Below are 22,760 nucleotides of genomic sequence, written 5' to 3'. Positions count from 1 at the left end.
ACTACAGGCCCAGGCTTCTCTCCAGCCTCTCGCCTCATCTCAACCACCCCTTGGCAAGCCTGCTGGGATGTCAGGCACGAGGAACCTCCGGAGTCAGCAGGCTCAGCCTCCTAGCCCCCGACAGCAGCGGCAGCAACAACAGAGTCACAGCAGGAAGCAGGGGGCCCTTCGGGTGCTTCACAGACGCAGACTCGCTTTATCCTCCCGACACGCCTGAGCTGGGGACGACTGTCACTCCCTTTTCACGCGTGCGGACACTGAGATACAAAGGGGTTAACAGGCTGTTTTATTGACTGAGGTGGGACTCAAGCCCGGGAGCCCTGGCACAGATGCAGCTCCAGAGGCTGGTGGGGAACCACACCACCAGGGCTATCTGAGTCCACCTAATGCTGTATGCGCTGCATCTCAGCAAGACGCCGGTGTGATGTAACTGGTCCCTTTATACACGATTCAGACTCTCAGAGGCTTCTGGGCTTTGAGCACATGGAGCTCCAGATCCCGTGCAGACTCTGTGTTTTCCTGGGGAGTCCCTACAGCTCCGATCTGAGCCCCTAAGGAGCTGGCATTCACAAAGCCCAGCAGACCCTTATTAAAAGCAAAAACTGAAGCACAGGCTATAAACTACTATGTTAATACCAGCTCTTTCAAGGTAAGAGGGCTCTCTGCTCACTTTCCAACTAAATCAGCGAGATCTCAATGGTCCGGGTCAGCTGGGATGATAAACCAAACACCCTAGATGGCCAGAGGCTGGTGGGGAACCACACCACCCGGGGCTACCTGACTCCACTTAATGCCGTAGTCCTGCAGTCCTGGCAGTGACTTCACCAGGTTGAGAGCAGGTTCTGGGCCACACTCCCCAGGTCCCATCCTGGACCCCCCAGGACCCCAGAAGTCTCCTAACCACTCTGCACTCCAGCTGCCTTTGTCTGGGAGTGGCGGTCAACGAGACGATACGTAGAACACTCGTACCAAGCCTGGTGCTAAGTCCTGGATAAGAACTCTTCTCAGCTGTGACACAGGTGAACCACAGAGAGAGGACTTAGGGGAACACAGAGCCCCCAGTGCCACAGCGTTCCTGCACCTCTCTGGGAGTTTCACCTCTAACAATGCCTCTAACAATTTCCACACTGACGGTTCCTTGCAAGAGCTCATGGAAGACCTGAGTCATTAAAACAAGTCATCTGAGCTACTGAGATACATCCTTATCGACAGTGCTTAATTTGACCTGGTCATTTTCCCTCCCTGGACAGGGCGACATAGCATCCGGTATTTAAGCACATGGATGAACATCTCTTGCATCCTGAGTCCCCTTTATTGGTCAACATTACGTTCTCCAGAAAGGGCTAGCAGACGCTATCACAGACACAGAGAGCGGCACCAGCAGCCTTTTCTCCACCAGCCTCAACCCTCTCCTGCCTTGGTGTCTATCTCCAGCTCCATCTTGAGTCATTCCAGGATGAGGACAAAAGAGAAGAAATGTATTTTGTTTCTTTCCAAAAAGGTTTTAAAAGGGCCAGAAAAATGTAAAAGTCCTCTTAGAAGAACACAAAAACTCGCAGTATGTGGCAACGATGTCTTTTCAGTAAGGACAGCTAAGCACGTTCGTTTGCAGAGTCAAGACATTCCTGGCTCACAAATCCAGACCTGGCCTCTGCGCAGAGGTTTTGCTCTAAGAGGAGAACCGCGGATGTCCTCCTCTGGAACTAGCGGTCCGGGTTCTGATCCAGCTAGAAATTCCCAGACAGCCGCCCAGCCTGCAGGGGAACTCAGGCCGCAGGGCGGGCTCTCGGCCTCGTACCTGGGCCTTTAACCACAGAAACTTGCTGGCGGGCAGCTCCAGGGCCACCTTGAGAATGTGGTGCTGCAGAAGCGGGGGCACCTCCTCCCGCAGGCCCTCTTCTGAGATGACCCCTGCGGGTGGACAAGAGGAAAACAGATGAGAAGTCAGGGGGAGGGGGAGGCCTGGCTGCTGATGCCCCGGCCACGAGGATCCGACGAGGAACTGTTGGTGGAGACAGGTGGAAGGGCGTGGGGCTCGGCCCACCCTGCGCCCACTCTCCTGTCCACGCGCCTCTGACCCCCCTGACCTGCGGTCACCCCAAACCTTTCACTCAAGAGCTGGGACGCCGCTGGGCCCAGGAAGCCCTTCCCTGCGCTCGGCCACACTGACCACCCCGACAGCTGGAAGCCCCTTGGCACATGTTCCTCCATACAGTCTCCTGTCAGTGCGACCCCTGGTGGGGGACACGGGCCTTGCTCCCAGGACAGCCAGCATCTTATGCATAGCCTGTGGCCACCACTACCCGAGGCGGGGTCCTCAGCCCCTGGCCTCATTTCTGGGTTAACCATTTACTTGGGAAGAACGCGGTGAGTAAACATTCAGTGGCCACATTCTAGCAAATCTCGTCTTCTCACGGCAAGAGAACTTTCTGCCTTTGAACCATCAAAAACTTAACTGTAGCTTTTTGAACAGGACTATTTAAACAGCTTAGATAAATTCCAAGACTGATTATTTCTGCAAGTCTTCCTCCGTTGGCCCAGTTATGAAGTCAGTGTTAGTAGACAAATTCTTCCATCAAGGGAATGTGGCCGGACAAGCACGATGTTACTTCTATAAGATGTGGTTGGAACTTGAGTCAAATCTGAGTAACTATGTCAAAAGCGCGTGTGCATGGGGACCTCCTCAGGGGCTCTCATTTCTGCACCCCTTTTCCTTTGAAAAGAAGATTTACAATCAACATCTCATAATCTCATCTATGTGGCTTCCCAATGGTAAAGAAGAATCTCATCTATATGGCACTCGTGGTAAAGAATCCACTTGCCAATGCAAAAGACGTAAGAGACATAGGTTTGATCCCTGGGGTGGGAAGATCCCCTGGAGGAGGCCATGGTAACCCACTCCAGTGTTCTTGCCTGGAGAATCCCATGGACTGAGGAGCCTGGCGGGCTACAGCCCATGGGTTGCAAAGAGTCGGACAGGACTGAAGCGACTTAGCACAGAATCTCATCTACGGATCACCCCTGGCAGACAACTCAGCCTGGCTGGCTTCTCCCTTTTCTCTCCTGGTGCTGTTAAGTGTTCATCTGATATTTCTGTAAAGACCGACACTGATCCCGAAGAAAACAACCAGGCCAGTGGATCACACAAGCCGGACAAGCCGCCCACCCGCCTTCCCGGTCCTCTGCCCTGGGGACCCGGTTTATCTGCGGCCCCTTCACCCCCACGGGCAGGCCCAGCGGAGGGGCACCTGCCGTCGCTCAGGACGCACCTTTCAGGAGCTTGCTGAAGTCAAAGTTGTACTGCACGACCACGTGCGGGACCACCTTCTGGTAGAGGCAGATGACCTGGAGCAGCACGACTTTCAGAAGAACGGTTTCTGCATCATCTGAATCAGAATCCAACAGTGTGAATCAGGAAACACCCTCGTTCTCTGTCCTCAATCAGTAAGCAATCCCATCACGCTCAACTGCACGTGGAACACCGAGGCTGCAGACAGGTGCCCACGGCGCGAGATTAGGGAGTCAATGTGGTAAAGAAGTCAAGACGCTCAAACAGGCTGGGTCTAAATCCCCACTTCACTGCTGTGACCCTGGGCAGGGTAAAGCTACTCGGGCTCTCTGTGCTTCAGGGTCCTCGTCTGAACAAGGGGGACACGCAGCAGGGCCTACCCCCCACAGAGCCAAAAGAAGGATTAAACAGGACAGAGATACAAGACACAAAGCACCACGCCTCGCCAATGCCAAGGTCTGAGGCAGCGCGTCTTACTACCCGGGGGTAATGTTCTACTCGCAGAACAGAAGAGTGTCCTACGCCTGCCACCACCCTCCACCCACCGGAAGGCCGAGCACATGGCATCCATCATGCAAGGGTTGAGAGAGATGTGCGTGGTGCTTGCATAAAGCTTGAGTACATTTCTAACAGATGTTGAAACCCAAAGTACGATGCTAGGCTCCTCCTTCTCACTAAGCCAAAAAGGACACAGGATTCTTTCAGAGTCAGAGAGGCCTTCACAAGCTCCCCGGGAGAGGAGGCTCCCAGGCTGCCTGGGCCAGTGGTGTCTGCAAACAGCCCTCACCACTCTCGGGAGCCACGCAGGGAGCAGCGGTCTTGCTGGCCTTTTTCTTTCCTTTCTCGTCATCCTGTTCTGAGTCTTGCTTCCTGAGAGACTGCCAGACCCAGATGATGGCATTCAGGTCTGGTAAAATCTGAAAGGAAACAAACAAAAAAACAAAAAATCAGTCACACTGAGAGGAAGAGAAACAAACTGATCCCACTAATGATGAGAAGCAAAGAACAGGGAAGAGGGGCCAGCACACGCGAGTGCCTAAGGGAGAGACCTTGGCCTCTGGGAGCTCTGTTTTGGGGTATAAGTCCCCGAACTGAGCCCGCTAAGGATCTGGTGAACACACAAGCGCGTGCTCAGTCGCTCACTTTGTCTCTGACTCTTTGTGACACCATGGACTGTCGCCCGCCAGGCTCTTCCATCCGTCGGATGAAAACACAAGTACTGATCGTTAAAAGACACCCCTAAAGACTCGCTCACCAGAGCCAGACGCTGGGAACTAAGCAATTCACCCTTAGGACAGGCTGGGGGCACCCTGCCCAGCAAGCCTGTGGATGCCCCTTCTGGACGGTCAGCCAGGCCATGGATGCTCAGGCTCCTTGCTCATCAGACCAAGCCTGGGGAAGAGGGAGCAGGCTGCCCGTCACTGCGGCCCCAGCCCGGCCAGTGTGCAGCAGCAGGGAGGGGAGCGAAGCGGTGCAACGGTTCCTAAGGAGACCAGAAGTCCCAGGAACGCCCCCGACCACTTCCCTTCACTTCACCCCCACCCGCTGCGCCCCCAAGCTCGTCTCTCCCAGCTGCTGTGCTACCTGTAAGGAGAGGCCACACCTGGCTCCGGGCCTACCTTGCTCAAAGCTTCTCTGAAGAGCCGCACGAAGTCTTCCATCATGGCGGCCGTGTAGACGCCTGACTCCTGCCAGGCCTCTTTATTCAGGCAGTGCTCGATGGTCTTTAAGGCTCTCTTCAAAATGACGGCAACAAGGGATAAAGCTGTGTGTTTCACGGATACGCTGTCCAACTGGGAAGAAAACAAAGAGTTGAGTCCACAAACGTCTTCGGATGGCCCTGGTGGGCCCAGGGCATGCTGGCCTTTCCTGGGGGCCTGCTGGCCTCTGCCCGTTTGACCTCCTGCAGACCTGACAGCAGCAGATGCCGGGAGGCTGGTCACTAAAGGAAAGGAGTCTGATGGTTATTCCTGATTTTTACTCCACCGTCTGTTTTTGATAAGTCTTCTCTGACAACCGTTGGGCTCACACGGATAATCCGTGTCAGTGCAGCCGACGCCCCACCAGGACCCGACCAGCCCCTGAAGAAGCACTTCTCGTCAGCTGCAGAGACGATAAGCAAAGGTACCGGGCACCTGGGTCTGAACAGCCACCTCTAAGCTCGCGGCAGCCCCCACCGCAGGCCTCCCACACCCGGACTCTCTACTCGGATTCGGATGACAGCCAGGAGACCTTCCACACCCTCCCTCACCACGGAGACTGAGTAAGGTTCAAGAGCCTCTGCTATCAGCACCAAGGGGGAAGGTGAGGCCCCTGGTGACAGGGGTGTGCCCCGGGCCAGCAGGAGCGAGGACATCTCCTGGGCACCGGGGACACACGTTCCATCGCAGGCCCAGGCCAGCCCACTGCCATCAGCCCCAGGGGACCCCCAAGGACAGAGAAGCCCAGGGAGCACCGGGTAGGATACTGTAGCTTAAGAGTCAAGTAGAATTAACAAGGTTTTCTGATGGACCTTCAGTCTAATAACACCCCAGGCCCCCCGCATTCCAATCAGCTGGTGTCTCATTTTATATAGATGTTGTACACTCAAGAAGGGCTACGTTAAATGCCCTGAACCAATAACCACTCCCACCCCGTCATCAATTCAAAGGCAGGACCGAAATGAGTGCTCAATGTGTATATCCGCTGGCTTGGAGCACGAAGCTTGGCCAACAGCCTGAGGCCTTATCTCCGAACAGCTCTCTAATTTCCCGTTTGTAAAACGAACCCACTCTTTTCTTTCTGGTTCTAAAATCTATGCTATTAAAATTTTATAGATAAAACTGTAATGAACAGAAGGAAAATGTCACTCGACAACCTGCACACACACACTCCTAACTCCACCCCCGAGACACACCTGTCGCTGTGTCACTCACGTGAACACAGGTACAGCTGGGAAAGGGCCACAGACAGGGAGACAGAGCCTCAGCTTCCCCTTTGCTGGCCCCGGGCCTGCACAGGAGGATGGTGGCCTCAGGAGGAGAGGAAGACGTGTCCTCTACCACAGCCCAAGGCCGCCCCATGCGGGGCATGAACACTCCAGGGGCACAACTCCTCTGTCCTGGGAGTGAGACAGCCTTTGACATCCCAGGCCGCCGGGGACAGACTGGGGTCGGCTCAAAGCGGAGAGGAAATGCAGCCAGCCATCACCTCCCACCCACAAGAGGCAGCATCAGACATCCCCCTCTCAACTCGACTTTTTTGCAAGTCTCTTGGGATAAACTATTTTGAGTCTCACAAAACAGATGGGCAAGCTAGCTGGGTCCTAACTCTGGTTCTGGGATTTGGCCACCAGAGCAAACAAGCCATCCTGCCAGGTCCCACCCAGGCCTCTTGTCCACTCCACATGCCCTACCGCTCTCTCTCAGCACCATCCCTGGACGGGAGCAAAAAAACCTCTCATCCCACAGTACAATCTGAGGAGTTGGGGCCACTTTACGGCAAATGCCCCATGGACACCGGGTCCAACCCACGCTTTGTGACCCACCGCGGCGGACCCTGGTCTTCTGTGCTCACACCCCAACCAGCCTGCCTGAAACACGGGGACTCCACCCGCCCAGGGGACGCCCCAAGCCCTGCATCGCTCTGAACACCTGGCCTCTGCCAGGTGGGTCTTGAGGCAACCCAGGTTTATGAGGGGTTGGCAGGACCCAGAACCCATGCGTGCATGTGTGCGTGTTAATTTGCTTCAGTCGTGTCTGACTCTGTCCAACACTATGGACCACACCCAGCAAGGCTCCTCTGTCCTTGGGGATTCTTCAGGCATGATACTGGAGTGGGTTGCCATGCCCTCCTCCAGAGGATCTTCTCAAGCCAGGGGCTGAACCCGCGTCTACTCACGGTCTCCTGCATTAGCAGGCGGGTTCTTTACCACCAGCGCCACCTGGGAAGCTCAGGACCCATGTGCTAACAACTCATGGCAGGTTTGGCTAAGGCCATGATGCTACGGTGAATAAGGCATGGGCCCTTCACAACATGGCTTCTGCTGGGACTTGGAGCTTTATGATAAACGGCGACACAGAATCTAAGGATCAAGTTTTTCCATGAACGTGTCCTCCCCAAACTCCTGAAACAGCTGGGCCTCAATGTTCCCCAGGAAAGTTAGCACTATTCGTTTAAAGCTCAGAAGAAAGGGTTTGCCAGGCAGATGTCAGGCCCACTCTGTCCAAAGATCCTCAAGTAATGAGACTTCAATGAGTGACACTGGGCTGCAGATGAGCACACGTCCTCTCCTCTGATTCCACCCCCTGCTCCCCGCTGCCCCCTATCGACAAAGGCCCAGAGCCACACAGGATCCTGCAGCCCGCTCAGTGCTGCAGAAGGCAGGTATGTGCCTTGGGCCCCAGGGCCCCGTCCCCAGGCGAGGGGACACACGGGAAACCCCGGAAGCACTGACAAAAGACGACCCAATACACATAGGCCAGTATTCTCAGCACAGTGGCAGGCATGGCCGGGGGGTGAGCGGGAGGGTCTGGAGGCAGGGTCCCCACTCACATTCAGCGCCTGCGTGAACATGGTCTTGTTGCACACCAGAGGCGCGGTGGTCACCATCACCATGGCCAGGAGCCGAGGCAGCGGGATGAACTCTCGGGTCTGAAACGCCCGGGAGATGTCCGGCTGGGCAGCGTAGATCTGGGAAAGGGACGACAGAGAAGTTAACTTCCAAACCTGAGTCTAACGGGAGGCTCTCAAGAGTGAAGCTGCTCTGGGGAAACAACGACAGTAACAAAGGCCCAAGGCTCGCCACAAGGAACAGCGTCTGGAATGTCGACCCCCGATTCCACTGGTTAGAGACCATAAGACTATTACTGGGGGCAGTGACTGTCAAAGCAGAGTTTGACCAGTGGTTTGGGGAGCCTGTTAAAACCTCTGATGGCAAACAGGTCACAACGGGATGACTTACTCCCCAGGTACAGCACCTGGCAAATTATGTCGGCTTTTTAGCACTTCATGACAACCCTTTGCGGTAGAGATATTTTATATCAAGGCAAAACATATTTACAGGTGACAACACTGGACCTCAATGAGGGGAGCTTCCCTAGGACTGCAAGGCGAGAAGGCAGACTCTAGCCTTGAGACCAGGGAGTCCTAGAGACGGCAAGACTACCGTCCAATCTGCAGCGGCCACGCACCTGCCCCGCCCCGTCCCACTCAGCTCCCAACAGGGGCGGTGGCCACGGTGACACCATCACCACGGACCGCACACACAGGTGCTCAAGGAAAACGATGGACTAAGTTTGTTTTGCAGATAACCCATTGCCCAAGTCAAGGCACAAAAAAATAATTCCAGGTGTGTCATCACTGCGTGCTCAGTCACTCAGTTGTGTCCGACTCTGCAACCCCATAAACTATAGCCTGCCAGGCTCCTCTTTCCATGGGATTCTCCAGGCAAGAATACTGGACTGGGTTGCCATTTCCTTCTCCAGGGGATCTTCCCAACACAGGGATCAAACCTGAGTTTCCTGGGTCTCCTGCATTGGCAGGTGGGTTCTTTACCCACTGAGCCACCTAGGAGGCCCCATGTTACCATGAGCCAGACCATAAGGCTGAGAGAAGGGGCGATGGTGAATGGAAGGACTTGTGGCAGGTACTTCCACTGGTAAACGAGGGGAGGCTGACACCCATGATCAGATGGAAATTTACTCATATCCACAAGACAGACCACCAAGACACAGCTTATTTCAAATTGTTCTAAGAACTTGAAATGGCAATCTTTAAATAGCCGTGCTCCTTGGCTTGCATTTCACAGTCAGGCATTTTGCTAATTCTAGCCCAACTGTGGCTAAACTCATCGAGATCACACTTGAAGTGAAATCTAGATGAAGAAAATGAAATTGGCTTAACAGATTCAGCAGCATAAACCTCAGAATGCAGCTCAGTGAAAAGTAAAATGTCCCTAGAAGAAAAAGACACTGAATTAACATCATCTAGGACTGATGCTGAAGCTTAAAGCTCCAATACTTTGGCCGCCTGATGCGAAGAGCCAACTCAATGGAAAAGACCCTGACAGTGGGAAAGATTGAGGGCAAGAGGAGAAGGGGGCGACAGAGGATGAGATGGCTGGATGCCATCACGGACTCAATGGACATGAGTTTGAGCAAACTCGGGGAGATAGTGAAGGACAGGGAAGCCTGGTGTGCTGCAGTCCATGGGATCGCAGAGTCAGACACAACTGAGCGACTGAAAAACAACAAAAATATGCCGGAAGGACGGCTGAAAGAAGTTTCTGATCCTGCAGTTTATCAGGATGTCACCCAACCTCCCATCCTCGCCACCCCAACTTCTCACACTTCACCCACGACCCCACGAGGCAGACTTCAAAATGCAGGGGTCGTCACCTTGTTTAGCAGTCTGATGTTATTTGACCAGGTGGACTTCAGCCTTGGGAGAAAGGAAAACGTCACTTCCTTGAAGTACTTGTTCAGTAGGTCCGGGCACACTTTCAGAATGTTCACCACCAGTTCAGCGACCAGCTCATCGTCCGCTGCGGTTTTCAAACCCAGCAGGAAGTGCAGGAGAGTCAGGTTTCCTCCTCTGTCACAGAAAGACAGAAGAGAGAGGGGTGAGTGGGGGGTTTTCATAACACACCGAGCACTCAGGATGACAGGGCAGGTCCTTGGAACCCGCGAGTAAACACAGCATTTTCTGTTGTGACTCAGTGATGGGCAAATTTCACTTCCGGTCAGTTTCCCTCACAGCATAGAGTGAGAGGTTTTCATGGTCTGTGGGGTTCCTGCTCTCCAGCAAAGGGCCTGAACTTCACTCCTGTACTTCTTCAGCCTGCGGGACTTCCCCCACCAGGGATCAAATCCATGCCCCCTGTGTTGGAAGCACAGGGTCTTAACCACTGGACCACCAGGGACGTCTCACTTCCCTACTTTTGAATAGCTAAAAAAAGTCTCTCCTTTGTCCTGTTTCCCACCTCTCCTTCCCTCACTCAAGTTCAACTGACTTTCAGAGAAAAGGAAGAAACCCTTTCTCTCTGAACCCACAGCATAAAAGCAATTTTAAAATTTCCTTTTGAGATTTCACTGACGTCCTTCCTCCAACTACGGGCTTCCCTGATAGCTCAGATGGTAAAGAATCCACCTGCAATGCAGGAGACCCCGGTTCAATTTCTGGGTCAGGAAGATCCCCCGGAGAAGGGAAAGGCTACCCACCTCAGTATTCTGGCCTGGAGAATTCCATGGACTGGATAGTCCATGGGGTCACAAAGAGTTGGCCACCACTGAGCGACTTTCTCTTTCACATCCTCCAACTACACATGAAAAAGCACATATATGAAGACGTATGTGCACATTAAGTAAAACATACAAAGGCATGCATTTTTAAAAAGATTACGTTGGGTCTCCCTGGTGGTTCAGAGGTAAAGAATCCGTCTGCCAATGCAGGGGACGTGGGTTCGATCCCTGGTCTGGGAAGTTCCCACATGCCATGGAGCAACTAAGCCTGTGTACCTCAACTGCTAAGCCTGCTCACCCTAGAGCCCAAGCTCCACAGAAGAGAAGCCACTGTGACGCCAAGCCCTCGCACCGCAACTAGAGAAAGCCTGTGTGCAGCAACGAAGACTCAGCACAGCCAAAAATATAATACATACATAAATAAAATCATAAACAAAAATAAAAAGATTACACTTTTTCCCCGTGAAGTGCTCGTGAAATGCCACAGTCCAGAGTGCCATAAAATTATTTCTAGAACTTAGCCAAGTGGCACAGAGTCCTTCTACAGGTCTTCTGTTTCCCCTGTTTCTAGCTTATTTCAAATTCCTACACCTTCACTTAGCAGCCAAAAGAAGTTAGTGTGGGGCAGTGGCTATCTACTATATGAAAACACTTGAAACTTGTCTCAAAGTGGGTAGTTTTCAAAGATGTAAGATGATAAAAACAGGAAAACTTACAGACTTAAAACCTGCACAAACCTGGGCACCTAGCCCAGGATCTACGCAGTTAAATGGGTTTTATCCCCAGAAACATTTTTGTATCAAGCTTGTCCCTGGAAGTCATAATGCCCAGGAAAAAACTCAAAATCGGCCTCACTGGCGTGTCATGTTGATGGCTTGTGGGACCATGGGTTTTGGAGCCCCTTAAAAACTCACCAAAACTAAGATGCAATATGATACTTTACAGATAATAAAGATTTTTCAAAATTTGAATTAGACAGTAATTTTGATCAGAAAGCTATCCTTTAAAAAGCTTAACATTCTTAACAGGAAAATTTCATGAGCAAAACACACTTTGTGCTTTCAAATGCACAGAACGTTAAATCTGCAAAGCATGCCAAAAATATGGCACGCACACACACAATTTTAATCAACGATGTAATAAAATGAACAACATTTACAGAATTTCCAGTGTGTGCCAGATACTGCTCTAAGCAGTTACCACACACTCTCTGAGGTGCGTGCTAATTGTATCTCTCTCTTTTTTATTTTTTAAACAGATGAGGCAATACTGGCAAAGAAGAGGAATAACCTGCTGAGGTCTCTGAGGCACTCCAGAAACTGTTCTCTGAACCTCCACGGCAGGGCTCAGCAAGCTCTGGCCCGCCACCTGCCTTTGTCAATAAAGCTTTATTGGAACACAGTTACACCCACTTGTTTATTCATGTCGTGGCTGCTTGGGTACCACAATGGCCTACTGAGTGGCCACAGTAGGGACAGCATAGCACACAGAGCCTGACATACTTAACTACCTGGACCTTTAGAGGAAAAGTTGGCCAAGCCTGGCCTATGCTAAAATGCCTCCCTATGTGCACTGTCCTAGACTCTGGGGATTCAAAACAGACTAGCCAGGACCTCTTTGGTGGTCCAGTGGTTAAGAATTGACCCGTCAACGCAGGGGATGTGGGTTTGATCCCTGGTCCAGGAAGGTCCCACATGCCGTGGAGCAACTGAGTCCGTGCACCACTACTGAAGCTCTCGTACTTAAGAGCCCAAGCTCCACAACAAGACCCCGCAATGAGAAGCCCACGCACCACAACTAGAGAAAGCCGTCACCCAGCAACAAAGACCCAGCACAGCCAAAAATGAAATAAAAACGAAAACAAAAACCGACTAGCCTCTGTTCTCACCAATTCTTGCCTATCAGATAATGAACAAGCAAACAAATATGCAAAGTGGTGATAAGTCGCCATCAGAAGCAAGAGCCAGGCAAAAGGACGGTGAGAGTGGAAGGTCTATCTTCAGGAAGAGTTGCCAGGGAAGGCCTCTCTGACGTGGCGACATCTGCACGGAGACCAGCAGCACACAAAGGAGCTTGACGACCACTGGGAAGCCAGACATTTCAATTTTCTCAACGCTTTCCATTAACACCCCACAAACAAAACCCCTTCCTCTCTCCTAAGCACAAATACTTGCCTTTGGCCCATAGCTGAAAAATTTTACATAAACCACCGCTTATTTAAACAGACCCACGACCACACGTTGATTCAATATGCTCATGAAATGATCATCTACTTTATGGGTCTCCTTCATCAGAAAAAAGGCATTTTTCAGCATGTTTATATTAGACTGTAAAAGTCTGCTCTTACATCTCAGCAAGAAAACAAGTTTTCTCTCACTGATGACAGAAAAGCTACAATATCACCAAAACAAAGTTGAAAGATTTAGAAATGACATGGCAAATTAATGCATAATAACTACAGAATCTAAACAAGTTTAAAGCCACAAACAGGGAGAAAAATTCTCACTAGGTTAATCCCATTATGAGGGAATCAGTCATTGCCTGACTGGTGGAAACCAAAGCAAACCAACTCTATTCTTATAATAAAATGTCAAGGAGATAAAACGGAGGGTCACTCGTGATGACCAGAAAATATGTCCGATATTTTTACTGTCAAATGGGAAAAAAGCAGATTGACGAACGATATATCTAACAATAGGGTATTTTGGTTTAAAAATTAACACAGATATGTATCATAGGTTTACAGAGAATGTCCAAAAGAACGTAATCGAAACCATTAGCTGTGGACTTCATGCTTCCTTACAATGAAATGCTATCGTAATGGTGCAATATGAAATAAAAGGCAAGAAGGAAACTCTGACAGCCTGACTCATTCGCAGCCGGCTCTGGGCAGAGGGGGGCTGTGTGGCCGTCAAGGGTGTGGGCTGGGAACCAGGACCTCCCAGGTTCCAACCTGAGCTCCGCCACTTACAGGGGGAGTGACCTGACCTCTGCGGGCCCCTTTCCCTCATCTGCAAAACTGGGGTAACAACGGCAGTCACCAAGCACTGCGGGGAGGCCCCCGGGAGGGCCCCTTGTCTCTGGATTTATTCTCAGGTTCATCTGGTGCACTGTCCCCAAGTGGACACAGCGCCCTCCTGGGTGCGACATCTCACACTGTGTGTCTGAGTCAACTCCCCTGAGACTCTGCCCTGAGTGCCCACAACGAACAGGAACCGTCTTCGTCCTATTCCAAGTTCACCCCCAAAATGAGTCAGGTATCATCTAAAACGCTAGTTCTAACCCCTTATACTTCTATCACTTGACAGATCCCCACAGGAAGTCATGGATATGATGGCCTCTGAGAACCACACTCAGGATGCACACAGGCTCCAGCCTTACCTGCCCAAGGTACCGAGAGATGCGTCGTAAAAATTAATCCCATGCTTGAGCGAACAACATAGATCCATCAGGAAGTTATGAACAAGCTCCCGCACCATGGTCTTCCCTGCGTCTTTAGCAGAAGTCTATGAGAGTTTCAAAGATACTCAATGACCATCCAAGCTTCACATGCCTTACTAACAATTACAGGGTAAACGCTGGACAAAAGCACATGCCTCAGATTAAAAGCAAATCAGAAAACATTTTAAATTAAACACTTGGTAGAACTGTGGTGCTAGAGAAGACTCTTGAGAGTCCCTTGTACAGCAAGGAGATCAAATTAGTCAATCCTAAAGGAAATCAACCCTGAATATTCATTGGAAGGACTCATGTTCAAGTTCCAATACTTTAGCCACCTGATGCGAAGAGCTGACTCACTGGAAAAGACCCTGATACTGGGAGAGACTGAAAGCAAAAGAAGAAGGGGACGACAGAGGATGAGATGGTTGGATGGCATCACCGACTCAATGGACATGAATGTGAGCAAACTCCGGGAGAGAGTGGAGGACAGAGGAATCTGGCCTGCTGAGGTCCATGAGGTCACAAAGAGTCGGACATGAGTTAGTGACTGAACAACAGCAATGATAATTCAAAAACAAAACTGCACAAAAAGGAGAAATACCAATCAAAACTTAAAAGTCCTCTGATATGTGGAATCTGAACAAGATAAACAAATAAAACAATAATAATTTTTTTAAAAAACCTCACAGAGCAGATTGGTAGCTGTCAGATATGGCGGTCAAGGGACTGGGGAGAATGGGTCAACTGTGGGTTTTTTTGTTTGTTAGTTTGTTTTTCAGTTTAAATAAACTGAATTAAAATTTTCCTTTTTAAAGTTGAACAAACAGGGGGCTGCTGGAACCACAAGAAACTACAGGTAACTTCTGAGATTTTCTGTCGTCTCTGATTGTCTCTGAGCACTTTACAGTACTTCTTAGTGCAGCCCCATGAGCCTGGCCGGGCAGACAGGACTGCATCCTTTCGACGAAGGAGCGAACTGTGGATGAGACGCTGAGGTCAGCACCGAGACAGGAGGTACAGAGCAGGTCAGTCTTGGGACCCCAGTAGCAAAGACTCTCTGTTTACAGCACATGCTTTATTTTTTTTAAGCTTGTTCTTGCTTTTGCATTGTGATACTGCAGCAGAAGACGGAAACGTTTGGTTGTTGCCCGTTCCTGGCACAGAGCTCCTAAAACCCTTGCAGTTTTCTGAGTGATGGGGGCAAGTGGAACATCTCACATGGAAATCCTGAATCCTTCAGAATTTCCTAGATGACAGGAACATCTTTCATTCTAACGAGGCAAATCTTAACAGGCCCCAGGAGAGGTTCAGGATGGAGTCTGGACACCAGACTACCAGTAACGAGAGCATCGCTTAATGCCCGGATTCTCCGTGTCCTCACCTATGCGATAGAACCGTTGGGGAGTGCCCTGGTGGTCCTGTGGTTAGGACTCTGCGCTTTCACTGCCAGGGTGCAGGTTCAATCCCTGGTCAGGGAATTAAGACCTCATAAGCCTTACAGTGCAGCCAGAAAGCAAAAACAAAACTCTTGAGAGGGGCAAGTTTAAACCTGTATTTTCAAACAAGCTTATGAATGACTTAGTTTCTCTTGCTCTTTTGAATAAAATTCCACAATTGGGAGTGTTCTTCTGAAGTCTCTGGGGCTTCCTGGTTATGGAACATACAAAACATGAGCAGAACAAGGACACAGGCAGGTCGTGGAGATAAAAAGGGGTACAACAGTGGGCTCTTGAAAGGTTAACTATTATAGAGTTAACAGAAGTCTGAGCCTTCACTACTCTGGCCAAGTTCATGTTCAGAAACGCCCTGAGAAAGATCAAAATAAGGAAAATTCAAAGGTGCGGAGGCCTTAGGTCCTCATGAGAGTGACTCTTCTTATCTAGTACTTGCTGTTTCCCAGGTGGCACTAGTGGTAAAGAACCCACCTACCGACGCAGGAGAGGCAAGAGATGGGGGTCCGATTCCTGGGTCTGGAAGACGCCCTGGAGTAGGAAATAGCAACCGACCCCAGTATTCTTCAGAGAAGGCAATGGCATTCCACTCCAGTACTCTTGCCTGGCAAATCCCATGGACGGAGGAGCCTGTTAGGCTGCAGTCCATGGGGTCGCTAGGAGTCATGAGACATGACTGAGCGACTTCACTTGCACTTTTCACTTTCATGCACTGGAGAAGGAAATGGCAACCCACTCCAGTGTTCTTGCCTGGAGAATCCCAGGGACGGGGGAGCCTGGTGGGCTGCTGTCTATGGGGTCACACAGTCGGACACGACTGAAGCGACTTAGCAGCAGCAACCAGTATTCTTGCCTGGGAAATCCAATGGGGAGAGGAGCCTGACGGGCTACAGTCCATGGGGCCACGAGGAAGCAGACACGACTGAGTGACTGAGCACACACACAGAGCAAACTATTCTCGTCAGCGGGTGAGGAAGCTGACGCTCCCTAGATTCCAGGGCCCTAAAGCAGAAGCAACAGGCCTTGAAGCTCTGATGACTGGAAAGATGTGAAAAGAACAGATGGGAGAGGAGAGGTAAGTAAGGAGGGAGAGAGCGGGAATCCACCCTCTAAGGCTACCACGCAAACACTGCAGGGAAAATGAAGACGCCCTGCAGCTAAATGGAATAAGTTTGCTTATTAAAGAAAAAGACAAAAAAAGTTTAATATGATACGTCGGAGATTAGAAAAAATTTTACTTTAATTACAAGAGTCATATTGTCCCTAGGTAGATAATTAATATAACCATAGGCCAAAAGAAACAAATCAAACAGGGGGACTTATTTTTTAAGGCAGGTGTATGCATAGATCCTGTTTTTGTGTGAGCATGCACGCTCAGTCGTGTCGGACTCTTTGTGATCCCAGGGACTGTGGCCTGTCAGACTCCTCTGTCCATGGGATTTCCCAGGCAAGTATACTGGAGTGGACGGCCATTTCCTCCTTCAGATCATCCCAACCCAGGGATCAAACCCGAGTCTCCTGAGTCTCCTGGATTACAGGCAGATTCTACACCACTTGAGCCATCAAGATACTATGTATAGATGCTTCAGTCTCCCAGCTCTGGGTATCTCACGCTAACAGTGATGCCAAGCAAACCCCAGAGATTGTACCTCGACGCTGTCCAGGCTCACGTCGACAATCCCCTTCCAGCTGTAGAGAGATGCTATGTGGTTCAGCACTTGGCCAGTGAAGAAACGCACCTTCTGGGTTTTTGTGATATTTTTATTGTGAACTACCTGAAAACAATAGAACAAATGGCTTTCAAGGAAACTGACTTTTAGAACATGTTGGATTTCATCATTATAAAAATAATATAGACTTGTGGCAGAACACTTAGCCAGAAAAAGGAAAAAATGTAAAGAGGAAAACAAAATTCATCAATATTGTCACCTTCTTGGACACCAACAGCTTACAGTTTGGTATATTTCCTTTCAGCCTCTGCCCCTCCCCACAACACACACAAAGTATATAATATACATGTGTATATATTAAGTGTATTGGGTTTTTATTGGGGTTTGGGTTTTTTTAACTTCTTTGAAATTATATATAGCTTTGTACCTGCTTTATTTATGTAGCATGAACTGTCTCCACATCGTTAAAAATCCTTTAGAACATCATTTTGGAGGGCTGATCATCACTCTGTCCTAGGAGTGACCGTAAGTCATGTACCCATTCCCCACGTGGTACGATCAGGCTGTTCCCACGAGCAGCAGCCTGCACTGCGTGCCTACCTATGTACTTGGAATGGTGCACAAGTTCTCAGCTCCTCCCAACCTAGCCCCCAGCCCGGATCTCTGAGGGCTTATGAGTTATTTCAAATCCATTCCCTGGGTGATCCTGAGGCGACTCCCCAAACCCCCGCCTCCAGGTTGATACACATTTTCAAGACCTCTGACACACACACTGCCAGTCCTGCTTTCTTCCAGAGGGGCCGTAATACTTCCTCCAGGGAAGCACCTGATTCTTTGCTGCCGCTGAGTATCAGGTCTGAAAAGTCAAGGCCAAGTTGGTAGGTGAAAAAACCTGTAATCTCATGACTTGCTCTGCTTTGAATTCAGGAACTTTTTCAATCCCAGTACTACTGACATCTGGGGACAAATAAGTGTAGTGAGAGGCTGCCTTCTGCACTACAGGACGCTGAGCAGCCTACAGTGGTTGCTCGAACTTGGTCTCTGTTCACCAGATGCCAGTCACATTTCTCCGGTTATGACAACCAAAACTTGCCAGATGGCCCGTGGGGGACAGAACTGTGCCCAAGTTGAGAAGCACTACATGCTATGTGCTCACGAGCCCCTTTTCACATGGGCTGCCAGCTCACAGCCTTTGGACAACTTTTTTTTATTTGGGGAGGGTCACAGAGTTTTTCTCATGGATCACGGAAGGGGCTTCTGTGTCAAAGACAGCGATCCTTTCAGCAAGTTTTCAGATTTCCGCAAGATGCTTATGTAAGGCAGAATATGGAAGATGACACAAAATAACGTTTTGTGTTATTATGTAACACAACACAGCATGCTAGGTGTGTACCTGAAGAAGGGCTGTCATTTGCAGCTCGCAGTCACCCCAGTGGCTTCCTGTGGAATGGGGTGGGGGGTGGGGGAAGCGGGTAGCAGGTCTTCTCCTCTTGTAAGAAGTGGCAGCTGTAACCTTCAGGATCGCTTACCACCACCAAGTTCTTGCTTAAGAAACAGTTTCCCATCCAACCCACACAACAACCCGCATCACCTACGAGGTCACAGCTCTGAAGTCCTGCCAAAAAAACCACCGGAACAAGCACATGACAAGAATGCTGATCACCAAACACATACCTTTGTTTTCAGTGTGGACAACAGAATACTGATGGTGGAGATCCTATCTTCCTTGATGCCTGAGCTAAAAATGCAAGGAATAAATTCTGAAAGTAAAAAATTTCAAAGTGTTAGATTCAAAAATACTTTGAATGGGAACAGATGAGAGAGCATTACTTCTTAAAATGGTACGGCAAACAATGCCATTGACTTGCCCCCTCCCCCTGTTTTTTTTCAGGTTTTGTCTTTTTTAATTACACAAGTTCACAGCAGGAAAAACTATTTTTGTGACATAGGAGATAAATATCTAAAAGCAATACAATGAGTGAACCACTCAAGTTCAACAGTTCTTTGGTTCTATCTTCCCTTTCTTTTTTCACATTGACTTCAGTAAAGTTAATACTAATGGTTTGAGAGAGCACATATGGTATGATTAGTTTTCCAAAGTTTCACTCTTCACTTAGACCAGTTCAGAGATGTATTTAAAATGACAGTTTCAAGAGACACAGATATATAGAACAGTCTTTTGGACTCTGTGGGAGAGGGAGAGGGTGGGATGATTTGGGAGAATGGCATTGAAACATGCATAATATCATATATGAAACGAATCGCCAGTCCAAGTTTGATGCATGATACTGGTTGCTTGGAGCTGGTGCACTGGGACGACCCAGAGGGATGGTGGAGGGAGGGGGGTTCAGGATGGGGAACACGTGTATACCTGTGGCGGATTCATGTTGATGTATGGCAAAACCAATACAATATTATAAAGTAATTAACCTCCAATTAAAATAAATAAATTTATTAAAAAAATAAAATAAAATGACAGTTGTCACTTTATTGACTGGCCGTAGAACTGGACTGATTTATTTGCTTTCTCTCCCCAAGGACTCAGTCTTCCATAGCTTGATGCTCTGGCATTACTAACATACTGGTGACACGGGTAAAAAGCAACAAACCCATTACAATTTCTCTTGCTCTATACATTCTTCACGAGCACATATAATTTCTTCAAAGGCAAATTCATTATTCTTAAAAGAAAAAAAAAATCAGAAAATACCGGATAGAAACTTAAAATCAACCATAACACCACCACCCAAAAGTTCATATTGAGTAATGTCTGGTTCCCAGTTGACTGTTAACCTTCTGGTATGTCCACATTCTGTTAAACATTTAGTAAAATGGGATCATATTTTACCAGTTTTATAACGGAGTTACACCTAATCCTATACCCTTAAAAAATCTGGTATCAGTAAGTATACTTCTATATCCTTTTGATACCTGCATTCCTCCTTATGACCAGTGCTCAATTTGCTCAGTCCCTTGCTGGTGGGTAGTAAGGAGTCCGATTTTCAGCTAATAGAAAAAGATGTCCCCTAACAAAACCTCTACTCAACCCCTTAATTATTCCCTTAGGATAAACGGCTGGACGTGGAATGGCTGGCCTAGCCCAGCTGCCCTGCTGAAACTTTACCAGAAGTACATCCTTGCCCCTTTAGCAGTGTAGACGGATGACACCAAAATCAGTGTCCTCTGCTTAAATAAAAGCCAGACGCTGAGAAGACGCGGGGGAAGATTCTGAAGAAATGCCCGGCCCTGGAGGCAGAGGGCTTCCCACGCAGGCTGGCCACAAGCAGGGCCTGGGCACGACACCACAGGAAGGAGGTGTGTCCTCCACGGGGCTACAGTCTGGGCGGCCACCCGGCCCCGGGCTGACCACCTCCAGGGACCCGCACCGCAGCTGCTCGTGAGTGGTCTCAGCAGCCTGCCCTGGAGGGGACCCAGGTCTCCATGCTGGGGGAGGGGGGGAAACGGTTGCAGGCCCCATGCTCTTCTCCTCCCACGAGTCTCAGGGCCCCAGCTGAGATAGCAGCCACTCCTCACCCACAGACAGGGCTTGACCCCAGGGGTCTCACTGGACAACGACCCTCTCTGCGCTGCCATCCACGGTCTTGCGAAAAAAGCTGATGGCCCTAATAGATGAAACCACGCCAAGCCTCGCTCTAGGGAGACCGGCACCAGCCGGAATTCTCTGAAGCTCGATTTCTGATATCCTGCTCATATCAGGCATTAAAAAAAATACAACTACTAAGAGAAGCTCGGTAGCCAGGGCTATGAATCTGCATCATTTCTGGAGCTGTAAAGCTTCCCTTGTTTGTGTGCTGCAGTCCATGGGGTCGCAAAGAGTTGGACACGACTGAGCGACTGAACTGAACTGAAATGAAGTTTGCACTTCTCCGTTAGGCTCACTCAGCACTCAGCTAGTGCAACAGGGACCCTTCTGTCTGCACTGACCAGCGGCTTTCAAGCCACGGTAACCAAAGTCTCTCCGCACACACCCCTTACTCCTGTGTGCAAAGCAGCCATAGAGGCGGCTGACCTTTGTTAACCCGTTAAACGCTCAGAACAATCACAGGGAGGCTGGGCCCCAAGACAACGAGGCCCCCCTACCTTTCAACTCCAGCACTTGCGTGATCGTGCTGTCATCACCGGCAATCAGAAAGGAAAGGGCGAACTGAATGTAGGCCAGCCGGACATCATGTACTCCCTGGGGGCGAAGGAGATCATGTCACACGGGTGTTTACACGCACACGTGCGTGCACACACACACACACCCGCCTCCAAGGAAGCAGGAATACGAGGCTGCTCCCCCACATCCTGCTCATCCCCCTATCACAGGGTCCTCCAGGCTGGTACTGTCAGAGGGTCGACGTCTAGAACCACTGGTCATCTCTTTATGGAAACCAAGGGTTTTTCTTTTGCTCTTTCCCTCTCAAGCTCCTACTCTTCTTTCAAGCCCTCTCTAAACACCAAAGCACAGGTCTCCCCTTCCCTGCCTGTAAGACACACACATTTTTAGTTCAGGGACAGCTCTGGTGTATAGCAGAAGATGCTCGGCCTGTCTACACACCATCCGCTCTCATGTCATGAAATAATAGGTCTCTGTTTTCGAAAATCCATAGATGATGGAAAGGCTGGTGCTGCTTTTGATGAGACACCCATGAGGTGATGTCTGGTTTTTATTAGATGTTAGACATTCACAGCAGACACACAGATGAGGCCACATTACACACGCAGCATGGCCTTCCCAGGACTGCAGTCTGCACTGTCCCGCGGGGGCATCAGCTGGACCCAGGACAGCATCCTCAACCAGGGCCCAAAGGCCATGACCGACAGCCAGCCCCTCAGGAGCGGCCACGAGGGCCACTTCACCAGTCTCTCCTCTCAGTAGCTTTAAGGCAAGCCTGTGTCTCACATTCCTGTTTTACACCCAAAGAATCCAGGGCATATGGTCACACACAGCACGTGTCAGCTGGACCTGAACAAGCACACGGGCTCAGAGCCTCCACTGCTCACCCTGACAGCATTTCCTGAGTTCAGTTATTACAAACTAACTTTAATTTGAAGACAAGATATAAGTTAACATCATGGAGAACCACTGCCTTCAATGCCTACAGAGACTGAGGAGTCTCCACCTTCCAAGGAGTCCCATTCACTTAGTGGTGGCAGTAGTGATGGTGAGGAGGGTGAGGGTGGTGAGGGGGTGAGGAGGGTGAGGGGGTGAGGAGGGTGAGGGGGTGAGGGGGTGAAGTGGGTGAGGGGGTGAGGAGGGTGAAGGGGGTGAGGGGGTGTAGAGGGTGAGGGGGTGTAGGGGGTGTAGAAGGTGAGGGGGTGAGGAGGGTGAGGGGTGAGGGGGAGGGGGTGGGAAGTGGGTGAGGGGGTGAGGAGGGTGAAGGGGTGAGGAGGGTGAAGGGGGGGTGAGGGGGTGTAGAGGTGAGGGGGTGTAGGGGGTGTAGAGGGTGAGGGGGTGTAGAGGGTGAGGGGGGTGTAGGGGGTGAGGAGGGTGAAGGGGGTGAGGGGGGTGAAGGGGGTGAGGGGGGTGAGGAGGGTGAGGGGGTGAGGAGGGTGAGGGAGTGAGGAGGGTGAGGGAGTGAGGAGGGTGAAGAGGGTGAGGAGGGTGATGGGGTGAGGAGCGTGAGGGTAGTGAGGAGGGTGAGGAGGTGAGGGGGATGAGGAGCGTGAGGAGGGTGAGGAGGTG

General features: G+C 50.3%; 1 protein-coding gene across 1 annotated transcript in view; it reads right to left on the bottom strand.

The window, feature by feature from the left end:
* URB1 (URB1 ribosome biogenesis homolog) overlaps positions 1-22,760 on the bottom strand; it is a 78,215-nt gene that overhangs the window by 44,990 nt on the left and 10,465 nt on the right. Inside the window, 10 exon segments of the mRNA XM_070367162.1 lie at positions 1,799-1,911; positions 3,270-3,386; positions 4,077-4,206; positions 4,909-5,082; positions 7,823-7,960; positions 9,667-9,862; positions 13,891-14,015; positions 17,051-17,176; positions 18,746-18,831; positions 21,173-21,269. Of these exon segments, the coding sequence (XP_070223263.1) occupies positions 1,799-1,911; positions 3,270-3,386; positions 4,077-4,206; positions 4,909-5,082; positions 7,823-7,960; positions 9,667-9,862; positions 13,891-14,015; positions 17,051-17,176; positions 18,746-18,831; positions 21,173-21,269 (1,302 nt within the window).

This window comes from Bos mutus, chromosome 1 (genome assembly GCF_027580195.1).
Source record: "Bos mutus isolate GX-2022 chromosome 1, NWIPB_WYAK_1.1, whole genome shotgun sequence".
NCBI lineage: Eukaryota > Metazoa > Chordata > Mammalia > Artiodactyla > Bovidae > Bos > Bos mutus.
This window is presented reverse-complemented; position numbering and strand designations above follow the sequence as displayed.